Source organism: Styela clava, chromosome 10 (genome assembly GCF_964204865.1).
Source record: "Styela clava chromosome 10, kaStyClav1.hap1.2, whole genome shotgun sequence".
NCBI lineage: Eukaryota > Metazoa > Chordata > Ascidiacea > Stolidobranchia > Styelidae > Styela > Styela clava.
This window is the reverse complement of record NC_135259.1, coordinates 1,644,938-1,666,779: the sequence shown is the minus strand read 5'-3', so window position 1 is coordinate 1,666,779 and position 21,842 is coordinate 1,644,938. Positions and strand designations below refer to the sequence as shown.

Genomic DNA, 21,842 nt, shown 5'->3' with positions numbered 1-21,842 from the left:
GCATTTGCATTGGCAACGCTGTTTGTACAAGTAGAGACATTGCGATGATTGTTAGCATTTGATCTTCTTGTAAAGATCCCCAGGCCATGGATCACTGAATGATGCTTGTTCAGCAATTACTTGATTTATTTTGGCAGCGCTTGACAAAATAATATTGTCCCCAATTTTAGTGCCGACAGAAGTGACTCAATGTTCAACACAACTTTCAAGTTAGAGATTTTGTGGCCCTGATTATCAAGAAGTTGTCAGAAAAGTGAAAGTGCACATATACAATTGTATTTATGTGCGTGACATAATGAAGTTCTGCCTACTTGAACCTTGTTGAGTACATTTACGTACAATATACACACTGCATATATAGCATCCACACCACACATACACATTGACAATTTCGTTATCTTCATGGGTTTTGTTTCCGTATTTTTAACTCCAATTGTTTTTGGAAGTTGAGCAAACATTTTTTTTTCAAATATTTCCCTCCGTTATCCATTTCATCAAAACATTTCATATAATTTCCGGGGCCGGTATGTACGAAATGTTTTATTGCCCATTTTATGGAACCTTAAGCCCTTTATTTTAAGCACTGTATAGTACTATAGTTAGTCAACGTCCCTCCTTTTACTGAGGCGAATAAATGACTCACCCCTCCCAGTCCCCTTGCTAGAAAATTTGAAATTTTGTTGCCACGAGGTAGATGCACGTCGCACAATGCGGATCAGGGAGTCTGCTGTGCAATTGTATATTTTATTAATGATGGGATTTCCTATTTCGCGTTTGACTCTTGCCATACGTTGCAAAATGATAATCAGGTGGGAATTTGATACTTAGAATATTGTTAGGTTTATTCATATTGTAGCAAGTACATAAGGATAGTCACTGTGTATTTTAATATTTTCACCACTTATTGTTAGTAGTGCATGTTATTTGCCTGAAACAAGGTCGTTGTCCCAATTCATTTCCTTTATGATATATTTTTCTCGCTCAGTGTAGCTTGTCTTTGCCGTTCTTTGTCAGTTAGAAATTTGGTTTCATCACATATACTTGCTTTAAGGTTTCAAGTGTAATTCGTTATTTGGATCAATTCGATTGTGCAACCTTACAATATAACAATTGGCATTCAATACATAGTGTGCTTTTTGACCTCTGAAGGAGTCAAGATCGGAGTTACACTCTGTTAACGTGTGTTCAATAACACGGGAGTGTGGACACGCAGATAGGGTCGAATCTTTGTTGCCCTATAATATATTACCCGAATAGGATTTGAGGATTGCTCTAATATATGCAATGTTATATTTATCATTGTCTTATTTTGTATCCTAGCATACTCGCGGCTGTTCTTTGAGTCCTTGTCAAAAATAGTCAATTTATTATACACACCAATACTGAAGTACTAAGACTGTTAACACTGATGTCAACATCAGATGTGTTTCAGGCTGATAACAAAGTTTCTTTCAAAGTTTCTTGTTGGTGCATAAATTGAAGACAATAATTTGGATTCCAAAGGACAGGATACGACTTTAGTTAGCTCGTAACTCGTAACCGTAGTGGTAAACCTTACTTCAAACTACTTATCCCACATGCACAACCTTTACATTTGCTCAATTTCTGATGAATGAGCTAGTATGAAAGGGAGGTTTGAAGATCATAGTGCCAGTATTTGACAAGTCAAAGAAAGTTAAACTCACATATTTCATTATCCACATAATTTGTTTCTGTTATCATTCTCTTAGAAGTATTTTGTGGTTCTCGTGATTGCATCGCATACGGCACCGATGTCTAGCAATAGAATGATGAGAAATAAGATTAAAAAAGGCGATACTCGCATTCGCTGAATGCCCGTAAAATTAGAATTTTTCACATTATAAAAAATAAGGAACGGGTAGATATAATTGACAATCTTCCAAATACATGATATGTGGCTTAAAGTAATTACATTTAATCTCAAACAAACTTTGTGATACATATATGAAGACGTTGTGGAACTATTACTTGTCTTAGTGAATTGGATGGAGCAAGATTCGAATCTAAATTTACAAGCGTGTCGAATTCATAGATTTTCTGGAATCGTATTGAAGATCGATTTCTCTACATCTTTTACCGATATAATATTAATTTATGTTTCTACTAATTGCAGCATCCGTTATATAAGATCTACCCTGGGGTGGTCCAAGGTTGCGAGGTTGGCGTGACGCAAAAACTTTTGGCGATGTCTCACGGGCCGCAGTACGAGAAAACCCAAAAGTGATAAAACATCGGGAGTTTACCCATTTGCTTCTTGAGAAATATCGTGATATTTTTGGCATTTTTCTTCATGTTTGATTTTGTAATGTCCGATAAAATTATATTTTTTCGTGGTAGAAATTACTTGGAAACACGCCAGACCCCGTCATTGAACGTTGTTGGGGAAAGGTAAATACGTTTCCTATTTCTTGTTCACCCATTCTACACTTATTGTATGATGAATTCATATATTTGACTAATTTCATTACTTTTAGCGTGATCAGGTCTAGTGGTATCGTCAAATGACAACCAAAATATATATGTCTAAGATGAGACTCCGGACCCAGCTAAAAAAAACTGGATTGCGCGGAGCTAAGTCAGGTCTGCGTTTGGTCATTGCTGTCACATGGTCACGTCTCTAAAATTGAGAAGTTACTTAAGGCGAGCTTCATGTACAAAGTTTGGATGAAAACGCGATTCATCTCATCAGCTTGATCATGTTTGCACAAGACAATTTATTCTCCTCGTACCGACCACGGGAAGTCATTTCCATCCTGGTAGAGTCTTGACGTTTATAGATACAACATTGAAATTCCGTGATTTTATCAAATATCAATCCCGACATCGGGATTAGGAAAAAGGCCAATCACAGTTGGAATAGTTTGAAAATAACTCAAAAATATTCTGCCAATAAATACACTTATCTACCAATGGTTTAGTACACGCTAAAATTGTTCTACGGGCGCAAAGAATGTGTGCTAGGGCCGCGGTTCGGACCACCCTGATCTACCCTATAAAGCTCGGTACAAGCAGTACTTAATCATATTCATGTAACTTCTATCCTGAAATCCCTACTAACATGCATTCTTAAATCATCATAGGTTGTTACTGTTTCATCCGAATGTTGGCCAGGGTAAATATTGACGTTTTTACGTAAACTGCGAAAGCGCGTCTGACGCACTACACAATGGTATGGTGTGAGTTTGTTGATTAATTAGGATAATTGGTAAATTGGAAGCGCAATAGTCGAATATCTTGTCTCAGTCTATCTCAGTATTCGGTGTGAATCAGTGTTTACAGGTGCTGTATTGTTGGTAGTACTCGTTATGTATCTGTTGGAAATACCAATCTGTAAATTAACAAATTCTTGTAAGAACTGAGGTTTTCAAGTGTAAGACAAATATAATTCAGGGCAGTATTACAGTTAAACTAACATAGTAACTACTGCTTTAATATTTTTGTAATAAAACTTGAATTATATTCACATCAGAGCATATTTCGTTTGGTTGTGTTACTTGTAGAGCCAGAACATAACGTATGTATATACTAAATTAGGTTTTGTATGTGTTTAATCTTTATCGTGCTGATTGATTTGAAATATAGGAAGTTGTGTATATAGAGAATATATTGAGTTGTCTATCCGTATGAAATATTGAGTTTATGTTCATTGTTTTCAGCAGATGCCATGTTTCTGATTCCATTCCAAATTCCACCGTGTTGACTGTTTTTGTTTTGAACAAACTACGCAGGTTCTTAGTTGAATTACATTGGGACAGCACTTTGAGGCACAGACAATATTATACTGAAACACTTTGCCCTCTCATATCAAACACTGGTAACTGGTTCAGAAACAAATCGTTTAGTTCGTGACAGGACTTGTTTATTGGGGGCGCGTTGTCGAAGATCTCTAACCACTAATAATTAGCTACGAATGTAAATTTTTCTTCTTCTCGGAAACATTTTTAAAATATTGCATTTGAAGAATATCCTAACGTGAAAACCAGAAGAATGAACATGTGTTCAAGTATTCAAAATGAAATGAAACATTACTAATGTTTCTAGAGAAAGATCAAAAGCTTTCTTCATCACCCCTCCGAAAGTTACAAAACCATATACACTGAAAGCTAAACTCACATCTTTCATTAAACTTTTGATTTCTGGTTTTCTTCTCGCTAAAGGTATTTTAGTTTTGAGTCGATTTCTCATGCTCCACAAATTCAAGAAATATTTCCAAATGAGCGTTCTTGGCCTGAATCGCTTGTTATCTGAATAAAAGAACTCAATTCATATGTTTTGTTGTAATCATTATGACGTCATGCAAAATGTATATCTTAGCAGTTAAAGGTGGTTAAAGACGCTAAAAATGGCAAAATTATGCCCGCATAAAGAATATATATCTAAAAGAAAACGAAGTTGAATAAAAAGCAGATAAGTTTGGGGCTGCCCAACCCGCGGGCCGCGTTCATAAGCAATGAGTCCATGAGCAAACATTTTTTAAGGTTTAAATTTTAGTACCGCATTTTATATATGGTTAAACTATGTTTCGTATTATGGCGTGACATCCGAATGTCGTTTCTTTCAATCACGCGTATAGTAAGTCTTGCGCTCTGTTGAATATCGATGTCAGTTTTTTTTTTCAATTTATTGCAGAACTGCGCATTCTGTTTGACAAATTCGAAAACTACTGTGCGATGAAAGAACGGAGCAGTGATTTATACGCACATGGCTGTTTCCAAGAAAAATCATTATTTGAACAGTTAAAAATTGCAGAATTAATATAATCTCCTAAAAATCGAATATATGAAGCATGGCTTTTATATTGACGTTTATAGCTGTCGGTCTTTTCTGCAATTGAAAAAGCAGCTTGAAGCGATTATTTATTAAATCGTTGTTTGTTTTAGGTTGTTTTGTAAGACTTTGGAATCTTATTCGAGCTGTGTGTTCGTTTAGTGACTTTTCGCAATTTCCATTCATCTCCATAGAACCAAATTCATCAGGACGGTAAAATAATTTAATTTTACTGTTCGTGAAAAATATTCTCGTCTATTATTAAACGACTCGCTACACGGTAGATTGAACGACGTGACTACAGATTCGCTGGTATAATGCTCACTTAAACCACAATGCATCAAATTTGAAATTGTCTTATTGTCAATACTTGTACACAAATTTCCGATCAAGTCCAACCATGAGGAGTTTCAATTCGTATTGGTTCATGTTGCGATGGGTGCGCTATGGGATTTTATGCCGCGATTAAAATCATAGCTTGATTCGCTTCAATATCGGCCAACGGAATATCCTGCAAGTGAGGCGAGGCATATATTGATCTCTTTTAAGCATTCTAGCTGAATGTTGTATGCGAGACTCCATCGCAAACACGTTGTTTATTGCCAATATTCTTCATAACCAGATTTCACCTACAATTTTACTAACTCTGATATTTGTGAAACGCCTTTGTTACATAAAGTATCAATGGTAACACAGGTACGACTTATTTTTATTAGACCAAGTCTTCGTTTCGATTGATGATGTATATATAATTGAAATTTGAATAGCAAAGTCTACCACAGCGATAAAGTATTCAAAAAAGCCCACAGACTTTTTACTACAACTGGCAAAAGCTGAAATTGGACACCACGTCTGAAACATTTGCATTGACAACGCTGTTTTACGAGTAGAGACATTGGCATTTGATCTTCTTGTAAATATCCTCAGACCATGGATCACTGAATAATGCTTGCCCGAACAAGCGCGACACATGTTATAAAGTTTACACCAAATAGCAAACTGTCCAAGTTCGAGACAATTGAAACATAAACTTAATTTTAGTGAAAATCTTTTTTTTAACGTCATTGGACATGTACATTTAAAGAATGTAAACAATTGCAGAAACAACTACGTTTTTGTGGATGCTTGAAAGTATGATTTCAAATCGGATATTTTGCGGCTACTGAATTCCTGAATCTTTGCCACATTTTCTCACTGCAACTACATAATTACTTACCATCGTTCCTAGGCCGTCGACATGTTGTTTGCTACCCCGTCAAGGACGCGAATGGCCAAAGCATATGTAAACCGTCGTCGTCAAGACAACTGTGTACATTATCAAAAAATAAGCAAATTTACCAGACTAGTTTGGTTCCAGGTGAACAATCCACGCGTCAGCTGCTTCTTGGATTGAACGGTTAAAGTTAATTTTTTAGAAAGCTCGAATAGATGCAAAAGTCTTTAATTGATATAGTATGACGTCGTTGCATTACTGTTGAATAACAGCAAATTGTTGAGCTATTTTATAAGTTGCAATATATATCTGCAGAAAACTGTAATTATGTTTACAAAACATTGCAACACAAAGTCTCCATCAGTCAGCCAGTCAGAAGTTCATTTTTCACCAAAATGAACTTATAATTAATGCAAACAAAACTAGGAAAAAAACACAAAAAAGGAATTTCATGGTGGAGGGTGACGCGAAAAAACAATGCTGGTTATCGAGCAGCAATACCTGAGATAAAGGTCTAACTTTGATATAGGTAGAATAGAAAGAAGTCCATGAAATTCAAATGTTTCAAACCAGCACCTTCGTCGACCCAATTAAACAGCCCTACAGAAACCATGAGGTTCGATCGAACCCATGTTAGGAAACACTGCTAAAAAACAAAGAATGGTTAATAGATAATCTGAGCTACTCGCATCAGGCAAGGTAATCATGGAAGAAATATAACATAGAATCAACCAAGCACAGCGATAGCTGTTCCACGAACAGATGTTTTGAGCATGTGTTCAAATATTCAGTTATTCTAAATGAAATGAAATACTGTTACAAAATTTACAAAACAATCTAAACAGAAAGCTAAACTTACATCATCTGTTAACCTTTTAATTTCTGCCAATCTCCTCTTCTCTGAAGATATTTAAGTTGATTTTTATCCTCCACAATTTTCAAGTAATGTGGGTAAATGTGCGGACGTTGCCTGTATCGCTTTTTATCTGAATTAAAAGAACAAAATTTAAATGTTTTGTCACGTCCATTATGACGTCATAAAATAGAATGAGCATGAATTTTAAAACTAATAAAAGTCTAGCCCTGAATAATAAAAAAGTTGATTGTTATAAACTGCTTGTCTGACTTTGGTCAGACAAAAGGTTACAGAAATACATTTGTGTAAGCGTGCAGCAGGACTCTCGAATTGCTCATTAAAAAAGAACTGGCGTTTAGTTGCTGTGCTATTGTCACTTTTCCCAATCTTGAAATTGCAACATGCAGAAATAAATAATTTACATCCTGGAAATATTGTAATAGAACCGATTCGCACAAAACTGATGATAGCTGTAAACTCGAAATAGGCAGTGGTATATTTATAACTGTTGCCCACAACTTCAAGAACATACAACTTACATTTGACTAAAGCAATATAACGCTGGTTTACTCTTTAATTTCCCTATAACCAACGGTTGTGACTTTTCCGGTTTCAAATCGACACCACTGAGAAGTAACTAGGTAGAAGCAGATAGAAAGATGTAGAGTATGCACAAATATTGCATTTGCTAGAGTCCTGAAGAATCGGCTAATACGAAAGGGAGATTTAAAGATCACATAGCCAGTATTCGAGAAGTCACAGAAAGCTGAACTCACATCATTTATTATCCCCACATTTTGTTGGTATTATCATTCTCGTTGAAGGAATTTCTTGAAATCCACACGCGTCAAGAAATAAAGTCCACTCACACCACCGTGCGACGATCCGAAAGACTTGAATGCCCTTTCCTCCAAACTCATTTTTGATAAATAGATTAGAACCGTCTTTGTCACCTGATTTGTTCTTCGAGCACATGAATACAGAAGAGGAATACAGACATGTTCAGTGATCACATGATTTATTTTGTCATCGCTTGACAAACGAATATCTTCCCCAATTACAGTGCCAACTCAAGATTCAACGCAACTTTGAAGTTGGAGATCTTGTCACCCTGATGATCAAGGAGTGAAAAGTGAAAGTGTGCATATCCAATTCTACTTATATGCGCGACATAATGAAGCTCTGTCTACCCTTTTTGAGTACATTTACGCACAAAATACACACTACATAAATAGCATCCACACTACACATACACAGTCACACATACATTCTCACTATGGGAATATTAGGTGTATAATTCGAATTATATTTGAGTGGGGGCTAGTTTTTGGTTCTATCCTTTTTTGAAATTCTTGCATTGGCAATTTGCTTATCTTCATTGGTTTTTATACTGTATTTATTTCATCAATTGTTTTTGGAAGTTGAGCAAACGTTTCCTGTTTTGTTTGAAAATCATTTTTCTATGTTATTCAAAAAACAGTTCAAAAAATAACCGGGGCCGGTATGTAAAGTACGAAATGTTTGATTTTATGATTTTAGTGTGAAAGGGAGGTTTGAAGATCATAGTGCCAGTATTTATCCACATATTTTGTTGCTGTTATCATTCTCTTAGAAGTCTTTTTTGGTATCTCTTGGTATCCACACATGTCAAGAAATAACGTTAAATGAGTGGTCTTTCGCGTGTCCCGAATGTTACCTAGGATAGGAAAAAAGTTTACTCTCGTTCACTGAATGCCTGTACAAATAGAATTTTTTCGCACTATAAAAGAAAAATAAGGGACAGGGAGATATGATTGGCAATCTTCCAAATACATGTTATGTGGCTTAAAGTAATTACATTTAATCCCAAACCAACTCTGTGATATATGAATACGTTGTGAAATTACTACTTGTCTTAGCGATTGGGATAGAGCGAGCTTTGACTCTAAATTTCTATATGTGTCGAATCCACAGATTTTCTGGAATCGTATTGAAAATCGATTTCCCTACATGTTTTAACGAGGCCTCATTCATTTTTGTTTCTACTAATTGCAGAATCCGTTATATAAGATCTACCCTAGGGTGGTCCAAGGTTGTCGGGACGCGAAAACTTTTGACGATGTCTTACGGGCCGCAGTAGGAGAAAACACAAAAGTGATAAAACAATGCGAGTTTACCCATTTGCTTCTTAAGAAATATCGTGGTATTTTTGGTATCTTTCCTCATATCTACCAATGGTTTAGTACACGCTGAAATTTTTCTGCGGGGCGCAGGGAATGTGTGCTCGGGCCGCGGTTTGGTCCACTCTGATTTACCCGATAAATTATAGGCTGTTACTGTTCCATCGGAATGTTGGGCTGGGCAAATTTTGACGTTTTTAGGTAAACAACGAAGGCGCGTCAGACGTACTACACAATGGTATGTTGTGAGTCGCTCGATTTATTAAGATAATCAGTAAATTGGAAGCGCAATGGTTGGATGTCTTGTCTCAGTCTAGCTCAGTATTCGGTGTGAACCAGTGTTTACAGGTTCTGTATTGTTGGTAGTACTCGTTATGTATCTGTTGGAAATAACAATAAGAATTGAGGTTCTCAAGTGTAATATAAATATAGTTTGTGGCAGTATTACTGTCAAATTAGCACAATGACTACTGCTTTAATATTTTAGTCATAAAAATTGGATTTTAGTTACTTTAGAGCAGGGTCGTCCAACCCGTGGCCCGCGGTAGCATTTAGAGTGGCCCGCGCTGTATTTTCCAGAATTGAATAAAAAAAAAATTGAGTGAAAATTGAATCATTTTGAATCGAAACCAACTGGGAGAAGATATCGATACATAAAGGTGCCATAGTCGCGTACACTCTTGGTCTTTTACTACTCTATATGATGATATGGCAAAACAATCTAAGGAATGTATATTAGGTATTCTTCGGGTTGTCAATGTTTTACGTCCAGAAATAAAAGAGGTTTTTGCGAAAATAGCATGTCAAGACAGACCATAACTCGTCGTGTTGAAGAGCCTTGGAAATCTATAGCGGAAACTTTAATTGCAAACGCGGGAAAATTTTCATCGTATTTCTTGGCGCTTGGCAAAAGCACTGACATCAAGTTTCCTGCTCAGTTGACGAAGTTGGCGATCTTTTTGCGGGGAGTTAATGATGATTTGAAATTACCGAAGAGCTCGCAGTCATTGTCCCTATTAAGCCACGACTGGAGGCATTGATTTGTTGGGAGCTATGATAAAAATGATCAAGCATCTTCGCTTGCCTTTGGCGAAACTTTCGGGAATAACCACTGATGGCGCCCCATCAATGGTTGGGAAACAACAGTTTCATTATTCTAATAATTGTGAAAGTTTGGTGTGAGGGTATTGTTTGTTTGTTCATTAACCTGTAGTTTGTGTAGCAAAATTAGAACATAACTACCATGGAACTACATGTGGCCCTTCGACGAAAAAGGTTGGCCGACCCTGCTTTAGAGCATATTTCATTTGATTGTGTTACTTAGAAAGTCGAAACATTGGGTATATATATACTGTTAAATTTTGTATGTTTTTAATCTAAATCGTGCTGATTGATTTGAAATATAGAGAGTTGTGATATTATGATATTGCAAAATTTTCTTGCCGTATGGAATATTTAGTTTATGTTCATTGTTTTCAGCAGATACCATGTTCCTGATTCTATTCCAAGTTCCATCGTGTTGACTGTTCTGAACAAACTACACCGATTTTAAGATGAATTTCATTAAGGCACAGGCAATATGCTGAAGCACTTTGCTCTCTAATATCAAAACACTGGTAACTGATTCAGAAACAAATCGTGAACTTCGTGACAGGACTTGTTTGTTTATTGTGGCGCGTTGTCACAGATCTCCAACTAATAATAATCAGCTACGAATGTAAATTTGCCTTTTTCTTTTGAATAGTCGGAAACATTTCTAGAATATTGAATCTGAAGAATATACTAACGTGCAAAACAGAAGAATGAGCAAGTGTTCAAGTTTTCCAAATGAAATGAAACATTACTAATGTTTCTAGAGAAGGATCAAAAGCTTCCTTCATCACCCTTACGAAAGTCTACACAGAAAGCTAAACTCACATCTTCCATTAACCTTTTAATTTCTGGTTTTCTTCTCTCTAAACTAAAGGTATTTGAGTTTCGTGTCGATTTCTCATGCTCCACATTTTAAGGAATGTTTGTAAATGAGCGTACTTCGCCTGAATCGCTTGTTATCTGAATAAAAGAACACAATTCATATGTTTTGTTAGAATCATTATGACGTCATACCAAACCTATGTCTTAGCAAACGCTAAAAATTGCGAAATTATAACCGCATATAGATTATATCTAAAAGAAAACGAAGAGGAATAAAAAAACATAGTTTAGGCTGTCCAACCAACGCCCCATGCACGGGCCGCGTTCAGCCCACACTTCAATGAGTTCATAAGCCAACATTTTTAAATGTTTAAATTTTAGTACCGTATTTTATATAGGCTAAACTTTAGCGGTTCCCAAACTATGGGTCGCGAACCACTGGTGGGTCGCAAAAGGAAACTTAGTTGGTCGTAAAAGATGTAGAGAGCTTTGGTTAATTATACTGGTTATTAGGATCGGTGGCGACTCGAATACGTAAATCTTCAAAAAAACAAAATAAATTAAATTGAATTTAAATTCGAATCTGTGATTGGTTCTTTTTTACGATCTTCTCAAAGGAACAAAAATTTGCTACACAAAGAATGACAATGTGGCTTTTTTACGCGTAGCAGTTTTGTACACTGTACAGCACTTCTTACCGTGTTTCCCCGAAATTTAGACAGGATATAGATTTATTTTCTTTTGAAAAATACCACTATGTTTTTTTTTGGAATAGGTCTTTTGTGTTCATTTATCAAAAATAAAATTACATTGCAGAAAATCACAAGATTTTTTACTAAATATTATATAAAAACCGACATCCATAGTTTTTATTTGTATTTTCTATACAAAAATCAAGTGACAAATATCATAATTGTGATATCACACAATCTTTAATAGTGGTGTGATCTTCACCTTACTTCAGGTTAATGAACCTTTCTTCTCCCACACATTTTAAATTTATTTTAAGGGTAGGGTCATTTTGAAATCATTTTGAAAATTCAAATTATTATCTTATTTTCAGGCCAAGTCTTGCGCTCTGGTGGATATCGATGTTTAATTTTTTTTTAATTTATTGCAGAACTGCGTGTTCTGTTATACAAATTTGAAAACTACTGTGCGATCATTGGCGACGAGGCGCTGAGGAAAATTATAGAAATGATTTTGCAATCTCCATCTCGAAATCAACTTTATTTTGAATTTTTTCTTTCGTTCTGGATTTGATCTTCCTTATCGCCACTGTAAAATTGAAAGGTTACCAATATCTTTGCTACTGGCCCCTGGATTCGTTGTATTTTTCTGTCGTGTCTATGTTTTTGCATTAAATAAAACTTATGAAATGTCGTCACTGCGGATCGGTAAAAATTTCTAATATCATTGACCTAATGTTACTTCCTGAACTTGTATCAATGTTTCGAATTTTACAAAACGGCCTTCTGAAAAGTTAAAAATCATGCGAAATTGGGGCACATTATGCTCATCAAGAAATTGAAACAATATCATATCCACTGGAAATAAATAAAAATATTATATCTCAAATATAACAGCCAATTTTGACGCCATTGTTCGTTAGCCAGGATTGTAGGCTGATGCTCGTGTATCGTGCGCTGTGCTGTCCAAGCGTTTGATTCAACGATGCGCAAGTGACGTGCCGTGTTCAGGCCACGTGAGAACGGCCATTAGAGCAGGAAACTGTTACTCAAATATTCGAATATTTTTCCCAACCCGAACTAAACTAGCACTTATAGCCACGTGGACTACCGACAAAGGCACCTTCATGACTATTCACAGGAAGTCATCTATCAATGAGGCGGAATCCTGATGCGGGGGGAGTAGCGTCAAAAACTAGTCCAATGTCCGAATTCTCTAAAAACTGAGGAATATTCATCCTTCTATCGCAGTAATCAATGGGATTTTGGGCGGAATCAGCGTTAAGTGGAACGACCCTGGCAATTCTTCTTGGAAAGCTTCGATATCATTTAACAGAATATGCCAAATTTGTACAGGAAATATTTACATTCCACATCTTCGAATTGACGAGGAATTGAAATATTTTGAATATCGAATTGAATATTTTGCTCCACTTTGACCAACACTTCAGTCTCTTATTGTTGAATTTTTCATCCCAAGCATCAAGTATTGAACTTACAACAGCAAGGGCTTCTTTATTTGTGACAAAACCTGTGAACTCCTGGTGTTCAAGTATGAAGCAATCTCTCTCGCTTCCACAGTTCAGTCCCAAGCACTTTTAACAGTAAGTCTCTCAATGTCTAAATCAATACTTGTGGCGAGACGATGAATGTATATCTCACGTGAAACTGATTTGGAATTCAAAACCCAATCTGTCGTCTTGAACCCGTTATTGTGTAACATTTCAATCACGTTCTTAGATGCTGATACCAATGAATCGACACTCTATTTCGAAGTAAGTAAATCAACGTAAAAGTCTATATCGATAATTGATAATGCGCTACTAGGAAATTCATGTCCGCTATCGTACGTATCTCCCGTTAAACAACAAAAATTCGCCACATAAGATGAATCAACAGCTACGAAAGCAATACGAGGCAATAATTCATACGCACATGGTTGTTTCCAGGAAAAACAGTTATTTGTACAGTTAAAAATTGCAGAATTAATATCATTTTTCAAAAATAGAATAAATGAAGCATGGCTTTTATATTGACGTTTATAGCTGTCGGTCTTTCCAGAAAATGAAAAAAACACCCCGACGCGATTATTTATTGAATCGTTGTTTCTTTGTAAGACTTTTGAATCTCATACGAGCTGCGTGTTTGTTTAGTGACTTTCCGCAATTTCCATTCACCTCCATAAAACCAAATTCATCAGGACGGTCAAATAAATTAATTTTACTGTTCGTGAAAATATATTCTCGTCTATCTTCGAATGACTCCCTATGCGAAAAATTCTATGCCGTGCCTACAGATTCGCTGGACCAATTTTATCCGATTTGTTCTTGTAGCATGGTATAATGGTCACGTATTCCGCAATGCATCAAATTTGAAATTGTCTTATTGTCAATACTTGTACGCAAATTTCCGATCAAGTCCAACCAAGAGGAGATTCAATTCCTATTGGTTCACGTTGTCGACCCACTCCATGCAAAAGCTGGAAGAACGCTATGAGATTATGTGCCGCGATTAAAATCATAGCTTGATTCGCTTCAATATCGGCCAACGGAATATCCTGCAAGTGAGGCATATATTGAACTTTTTTGAGCATTCTTTCTGAATGTGGTCTTCGTGACTTGATCACAAACACGTTGTTTAACTCCAATATTCGTCGTAACCAGATTTCACCGACAATTTTACTACTTCTGTATCTTGTGAAACGTCTTTGTTACATAAAGTGTTAATGGTAATACGGGTACGATTTATATTTATTAGACCAATTTTTCGTTTTGATTCATGATGTATATATATTTGAGATTTGACTAAAAGAGTCTACCACAGCGATAACGTATTCAGAAAAGTCCACAGACCTTTTACTACAACTGGCAAAAGCTGAAATTGGACATCATTAACTCCTGAAACGTTTGCATTGGCAACGCTGTTTGTACGAGTAGATCCATTGCGATGATTGGTAGCATTTGATCATTTTGTAAAGATCCTCAGACCATAGATTACTGAATGATGCTTACCCGAACAAGCGCGACACATGTTATCAAATCTACACCAAAAAGCAAACGGACCAAGGTCGAAACAGTTGAAACATAAACATAATCATTGGACAAAAAAACTTGAAGAATGTAAACCATTGCAGAAGCAACTACGTTTTAGTGGATGCTTGAACGTATGACTTAAAATCGAAGATTTTGCGGCTATTGAATTCCTGAATCTTTGCTATCTACGACCTTTAAGAAACAGGCCCAAGCGATCGTCACTGGTTGGCCGAACTTATGTTTCAATTTCCTCATCGCAAGGACAAAATTGCTTCCCATCGTACCAAAGCCGTCGACATATCGTTTTGCTGACCCCACCAAGGACGCGAATAAGCGAACAATACGTGAACCGTCGTCGCCAAGACAACTGTGTACATTATCTAAAAATAAGCAAATTTACCAGACTAGTTTGGTTGCAAGTGAACAATCCACTCTTCAACTGCTTCTTGGATTGAACGGTTACAGGTAATTTTGTAGAATGCTGGAAAGAATGCAAAAGTCTTCAATATATACAGTATGACGTCTTGCATTACTGTTGAGTAATAACAAATAGTTGAGTTATTTTATAAACTTCAATATCTGCAGTGAACTGTAGGTATGTTTACATAACATGGTAACACAAGTACTCCATGACATACTAATGTTTCAAACCAGCACCTTTGTCGAACCCATTAAAACCCATGTTAAGAAACACTGCTATAAACTGAGACTGGTTTACTTAGATACTCTGAGCCACTCTCATCAGGCAAGTTAACTACGGAAGCAATATATCATGGAATAAACAAAGCACAGCGATAGCTGTTCCATAAACAGATATTTTGAGCATGTATTCAAATATTCAGTTATTCTAAATGAAATGAAATACTGTTAGAAAAGTTACGAAACAATCTAAACAGAAAGCTAAACTCACATCATCTGTTGACCTTTTAATTTTTGCTTATCTTATCTTCTCTGAAGGTAATTAAGTTGATTTTTATACTCCACAATTTCCAAGTAATGTGGGTAAATGTGCGGTCGTTGCCTGCATCGCTTGTTATCTTAATTAAAAGAACGAAATTTAAATGCTTTATTAGATTGATTATGACGTCATAAATCTGAATGAATGTGAATTAAAAACTAATAAAAGCCTAGCCCTGAACAATAAAAAAGTTGATTGTTGTAAACTGCTTGTCTGCGGATGTCTGATTTTGGTCAGACAAAAGGTTACAGAAATACGTTTGTGTAAGCGTGCAGCAGGACTCTCGAATTGCTCATTAAAAAAGAACTGTCGTTTCGTTGCTGTGCTATTGTCACTTTTCACAATGATAGATTGGCAACATGCATAAATAAATAAACTACGTCCTTGAAATATTGTAATCGAACGAAATCGCACAAAAGTGATGATAGCTGTAAACTCGAAGTAGGCAGTGATATATTTATAATTGTTGCTCACAACTTGAAGAACATACACCTTACATTTGAATAAAGCAACATAACGCTGGTCTACTCATCAATTTCCCTGTAACCAACGTTTGCGACTTTTACCGGTTTTTAAATCGACAGCGATGAGAAGCAACTAGGTAGAAGCAGATAGAAAAAGGTAGAGTATGCACAGCTTTCTGAAGAATGGTTTAATACAAAAGGGAGATTAGAAGATCATTAAATGCGGACGACTAAGATTATGAAAGCCAAGCCAGTGAGGGAGAAAAAGTGTACTCGCGTTTGCTGAATGCCTATAGAGCTAGAATTTTTAAGCTATAAAAAAGGAAAAACGAGGAGATATGATTGGCAATTTTTCTAATACATGCCATAAGGCTTAAAGTAATTAAATTTAGTACAAAACCAATTTCGTTATATATATCTATATGCGGACGTTATGAAATTATTATCAAGTTGAATTCCCAACAGATCGACACATCTCTATCCCAAAATGGTATACAGTGGCAATTTTCACCCTTTCTTTCTATTCACGAAAACGGAGTGGTGGAAAGATTGGTTCTTTGAGCTATGTTTAATGGCCAGTCTCTCAATGATTATTAATTATGGTCTCTTCAAACAGCAACAGTGGAAGGAATTCTCAACGATAAACCACTCACACCGATAAGTGACGATCCGACAGACTTGAAAGCCCTCACTCCCAGCTCAAATTTGATAAATAGATTAGAACAGTAATTGCCACCTGATTTGTTCTCTCGAACAAATGAATACGGAAGAGGACACAGACATGTTCAACGATTACTTGATTCATTTTGGCAGCGCTTGACAAAAAATATCTTCCCGAATTACAGTGACGACAGAAGTGACTCAATGTTCAACGCAACTTCCAAGTTGAAGATCTTGTGACCCTGATGATCAACAAGTTGTCAGAAAAGTGAAAGTGCGCATATCCAATTCTAATTATGTGCGAAGCTCTGTTTACTTGAAGCTCTTTGAGTACATTTACGCACAAAATAAACACTACATATATAGCATCCACAACACACATACACAGTTACACATACATAACATACATTCTCACTATGGGAATATTAGGTCTATAATTCTATCTATATTTCAGGGGGAAGGGCTGGTTTTTAATTCTATCCCTTTTTCTTTTGATTAACTTGCATTGACAGTTTCGTTTTTTTTCACAGGTTTTGTTTCTGTATTTATTCCTCCAATTGATTTTGGAAGTTGAGCAAACATTTTTTTTTTTTGAAAATCATTTTCTATGTTATCCATAAATATTTCATAAAATTTCCAGGGACGTTATGTACGAAATGTTTGATTGCCCATTTTATGGATTCTTAAGCCCTTTAATTAAAGCACTGTCAAATTAGTCTCGCTTTATAATTTTACATCGTCCATCTCTTTACTGTGACGTAACAAGTGACATATCCCCCCACCCTTTACGGCCCTCTAGAAACTTAGTTGCCACGAGGTAGATGCTCATTGCACAATGCGGATCCGGTAATCTGCTTTGCAATTGTATATTTTATTAATGATAAGTTTTCCTATCTCGGATTCGACGTCATCATAAGATGTGTTTAGGGCTGATAAAAAAGTTTCTTTGAACACAAGTGTACGGGATTGTTGGTGTACAGATTGCAGTATTGTTCAGTTGTTAGTTGTTGGTACATAGATTGAAGACATCAATTTGGGTACCAAGGGACAGGACACGACTTTAGTTACCTTGTAACTCGGAGTCGTAGTGGGAAAACTTAGTTTACAGTACTTATCCCACATGCACAACTTTTACATTTGCTAAATTTCTGATGAATGTGCTAGTATGTAAGGTAGGTTTGAAGATCACAGAGCCAGTATTTAACAAGTCAAACTTACATATTTTATTATCCACATATTATCCACAGAAAATTTTTAATTCGCATTCCTGAATGCCCGTACAATTAGAATTTTTCACAGTATAAAAAATAAGTAGCAGAGAGATATGATTGACAATGTTCCAAATACATGATATGTGGCTCAAAGTAATTACATTTAATTCAAAATCAACTCCGTGATGCATATAAGACGTTGTGAAATTATTACTCGTCTTAGTGATTGGGATGGAGCGAGATTCGAATCTAAATTTACATGCGTGTCGAATCCAAAGATTTTCGCGAATCGTATTGAAAATCTATTTCTATACATGTTTTACCGAAGCAATATTCATTTGTGTTCCGACTAATCCGTATGTATCCGTTATGTACTATCTAACCCAAGATGGTCCAAGGTTGAAGGTAGTCGGGCCGCAAAAACTTTTGGCGATGTAGCAGAAAACTGGGCTGAGCGCAGTAGCAGAAAACCAGCAGAAAGTGGTGAAAACATCGCGAGTTTACCATTTGCTTCTTGAGAAATACCGTGGTAATTTTGGTAACTTTTCACAGAGATGGTTTTGTAATGTCGCTTAAAAATATATTCTTCCGCGGTAGATATTACCTGGAAACACACCAGACACTGTGGTTGAACGTTGTTGTGGGAAAGAAAATATGTTTCCTTTTTTTTGGCCTATTTTTTACACTCATTGTATGAAGAATTCATATATTTGACTAATTTCACTACTTTTAGAGTGACCAGGTCTGGTGGTATTGTCCTTAAACAACCGAAATTACGTCTAGGTTGGGACTCTTGACCCAGCTGAAAATAACTAGATCGCTTGGGGCTCAAGTCAGCTCTGTTGTTCATCACTGCTGTTACAAGGCCAATGCTTGAAAATAAAGAAGTGTATTAACTAAAATAATGGCACAAAACTCACAAATTAAAAAAATGTACGAAATTTAGATGAAAGCGCGACTCATCTCATCGGCTTAGTCCTGTCTGCACTAGACAATCATTTCTCTTCGTACCGATCACGGGAAGTCATTTCCATATTTACACAGTCTTGACGTTTATGGATACAACATTGAAATTCCGCGATTTTAACAAACATCAATCCGGACATCGGGATAAGGAAAAAGGCCAATCCCAGTTGGAATAGTTTAAAAATATCTCAAAAATATTCTGCCAACAAATACACATATCTACCAATGGTATAGTACACGCTAAAATTGTTCTGCGGGGCGCAAGGAATGTGTGCTCGGGCCGCGGGTTGGACCACCCTGATCTACCCTATCAAGTTCGGCACAACCAGTACCTAATCATAATTATGTATAACTGCTATCCTAAAATTTCCTACTAACATACATTCTTAAGTCATCATAGGTTGTTACTGCTCCATCCGAATGTTGGCTAGGGCAATTTGACGTTTTTACGTAAACTACAAAGGCGCATCTGACGCACTACACAATGGTATGTTGTGAGTTTGTTGATTAATTAAGTTAATTGATAAATTGGAAGCGCATTGTTTGGATGTCTTGTCTCAGTCTAGGCCAATATTCGGTGTGAATCAGTGTTCACAGGTTCTGTATTGTTGATAGTACTCGTTATGTATCTGTTGGAAATAACAATTTGTAAATTCACAAATTCTTTAAGAAGTGAGGTTCTCAAGTGTAATACAAATATAATTTAGGGCAGTCAAATGAGCACAGTAACTACTGCTTTAATATTTTAGTTATAAAGCTTGAATTTTATTTACTTCGGAGCATATTTCGTCCGATTGTTTTGCTTGTGGAGTCAAAACATTAGGTATGTATATACTGTTGGATTTTGTATGTTTTTAATCTATATCGTTCTGATTGATTTGAAATATAGATAGTTGTGATATTATAATACTGCAAAATTGGGTTGCCTTGCCGTATGAAATATTTAGTTTATGTTCATTGTTTCAGCAGATGCCATGTTCCTGATTCTATTCCAAGTTCCATCGTGTTGACTGTTTTGAACAAACTACACAGATTCTTAGTTGAATTTCATTAGGACAGCACTTAACACTAGTAACTGGTTCAGAAACAAATCGTTTAGTTCGTGACAGGACTTGTTTATTAAGAGCGCGTTGTCGAAGATCTCCAACCACTAATAATCAACTACGAATGTAAACTTTCCCTTTTCTTTTAAATAGTCAAAAACATTTGAAGAATATCCTATCGTCAAAACCAGAAGAATGAGCATGTGTTCAAGTATTCAAAATGAAACGAAACATTGCTAATGTTTCTAGAGAAAGATCAAAACCTACTTTCATCACCCTTCCGAAAGTTACAAAATCATCTACACAGAAAGCTAGACTCACATCTTCCATTAAACTTTCGATTTCTGGTTTTCTTCTCTCTGAGGGTATTTCAGTTATAAGTCAATTTCTCATGCTTAATTTTTTTAATTTATTGCGGAACTGCGCGTTCTGTTTGACAAATTCGAAAACTACTGTGCGATCATTGTCGACGAAACGCCAGGGAAATTATAGAAATGAATTTGTAATCCCCATCTCCAAATTAACATTATTTTGATTATTATTTTCCGTGTCGGCTTTGATCTTCCTTATCGTCACTTTAAAATGAAAAAGTGAAAAATATATTTGCTACTGGTCTCGGGATTCGTTGTATTTTTCTGTCGCATCCATGCTTTTGCATTAAATGTAACTCATGAAATGTCGTCACTGCGGATCGGTAAAAATTTCTGATATGATTGACTTAATGTTACCTCATTAAAAACTTGTATCAATGTTTCCAATCTTACAAAACTTCCAACTGAATAATTGAAAATCATGCGACATTGGGGGAACAATATGCTCATCGAGGAATTGAAACAATATCATATCCATTAGAAATAAATAAAAATATTATAACGCAAATATAACACTCAATTCTGACGTCATTGTCCGTTAGCCAGGAGTGTATGCTGATTCTCGTGTCTCGTGCGCTGTGCTGTCCAATCGTTTAATTCAGCGACACGCAAATGACGTGTCGTGTCCAAGGAAAGGGTTGTGTTACCAGATATTAGAACAGTAAACTGTCACTCTAATATTCGATACGATATTAGAATATTTTTCCCAACCCAAACTAAATTAAAACTTATACCCACGCGGACTGCTGACCGAAGCCACCCCCATGAATATTCACAGAAAGTCATAAATGAGGCAGAATCATGACGCGGGTCGAGTAGGGTCAAAAACTAGTGCCAGAATTTTTCTTTCCCAAGTCCGGCTCTTTTTCCGCAACTCAATATCGAGTCATCAAAGTTATTGTCGTTGTACTCTTTTGTCTTCTTTTCCAAAACTATTTGCAAATAGCTTCGGTTTGCTTCGCTCAGTCAATCGCAAAAAAATATGGTTCAACTTGCCATCTGTCAAAATTCTATAAAAACTTAGGAATATCCATTCTTCTAGTGCAGTAATCAGTGGGATTTTACGCGGAATCAGCGTTAAGTTGAACGACTGTGGCAATTCCTCTTGGAATGATTTGATATTATTTGACAGAATATGCAAAATTTGTACAGGAAATATTTACATTCAACATCTTTGAACTGACGAGGAATCGAAATATTTTGAAAATTTATAGAATCACTCCACTTTGATCAAGACTTCAGTGTCCTATTGTTGAATTCTTCATCCCAAGCATCAGATATTGAACTTACAACAGTAAGGGCTTTTCTATTTGTGACTAAACCTGTGAACTACTGGTGTTCAAGTATGAAGCAATCCTACTTGCTTCCACAGTTCAAGCCCAAGCACTTTTCGCAGTAAATCTCTCGATATCTAAATCAATACTTGTGGCGACACAATGAACGTATATCTTACGTGAAAACTGATTTAGAATTCGAAACCCAGCACTGAGGCACGATTATTTAATGAATCTTTATTAT

General features: G+C 36.1%; 1 protein-coding gene and 1 long non-coding RNA gene across 3 annotated transcripts in view; one reads left to right on the top strand and one right to left on the bottom strand.

Annotated features, from left to right (window-relative positions):
* LOC144428340 (uncharacterized) overlaps positions 1 to 21,842 on the top strand; it is a 283,628-nt gene that overhangs the window by 209,686 nt on the left and 52,100 nt on the right. The gene's annotated exons all lie outside the window — the stretch shown is intronic.
* On the bottom strand, positions 3,061 to 15,684 carry LOC144411736 (uncharacterized). Of its 2 annotated transcripts, XM_078117042.1 has the most exons (8): positions 15,562 to 15,684; positions 15,052 to 15,183; positions 10,934 to 11,068; positions 6,861 to 6,987; positions 6,127 to 6,259; positions 5,600 to 5,726; positions 4,135 to 4,265; positions 3,061 to 3,349 (listed from the first exon to the last, which is right to left on the bottom strand). In XM_078117042.1, exons 6-8 carry the CDS (start codon positions 5,688 to 5,690, stop codon positions 3,266 to 3,268), a joined length of 306 nt encoding a protein of 101 aa, XP_077973168.1. In that variant the 5' UTR covers positions 5,691 to 5,726; positions 6,127 to 6,259; positions 6,861 to 6,987; positions 10,934 to 11,068; positions 15,052 to 15,183; positions 15,562 to 15,684; the 3' UTR covers positions 3,061 to 3,265. The 2 variants fall into 2 exon arrangements, 1 of the variants encoding a protein (XP_077973168.1); XR_013478170.1 differs by lacking the exons at positions 3,061 to 3,349; positions 4,135 to 4,265; positions 5,600 to 5,726; positions 6,127 to 6,259; positions 6,861 to 6,987 and adding an exon at positions 7,804 to 7,968.

What these genes read in the sequence shown, in the direction of transcription:
- LOC144411736 (XM_078117042.1), bottom strand. Translation starts at nt 5,690, where the DNA reads ATGCCAATGTCTCTACTCGTAAAACAGCGTTGTCAATGCAAATGTTTC. An exon ending in TTTGCCAGTTGTAGTAAAAA is followed by an intron (nt 4,266 to 5,599) that starts GTCTGTGGGCTT and finishes TCTTTTATTCAG; the next exon opens with ATAACAAGCGATTCAGGCCA. An exon ending in TCAAAAGTTTAATGAAAGAT is followed by an intron (nt 3,350 to 4,134) that starts GTGAGTTTAGCT and finishes GTTAATTTACAG; the next exon opens with ATTGGTATTTCCAACAGATA.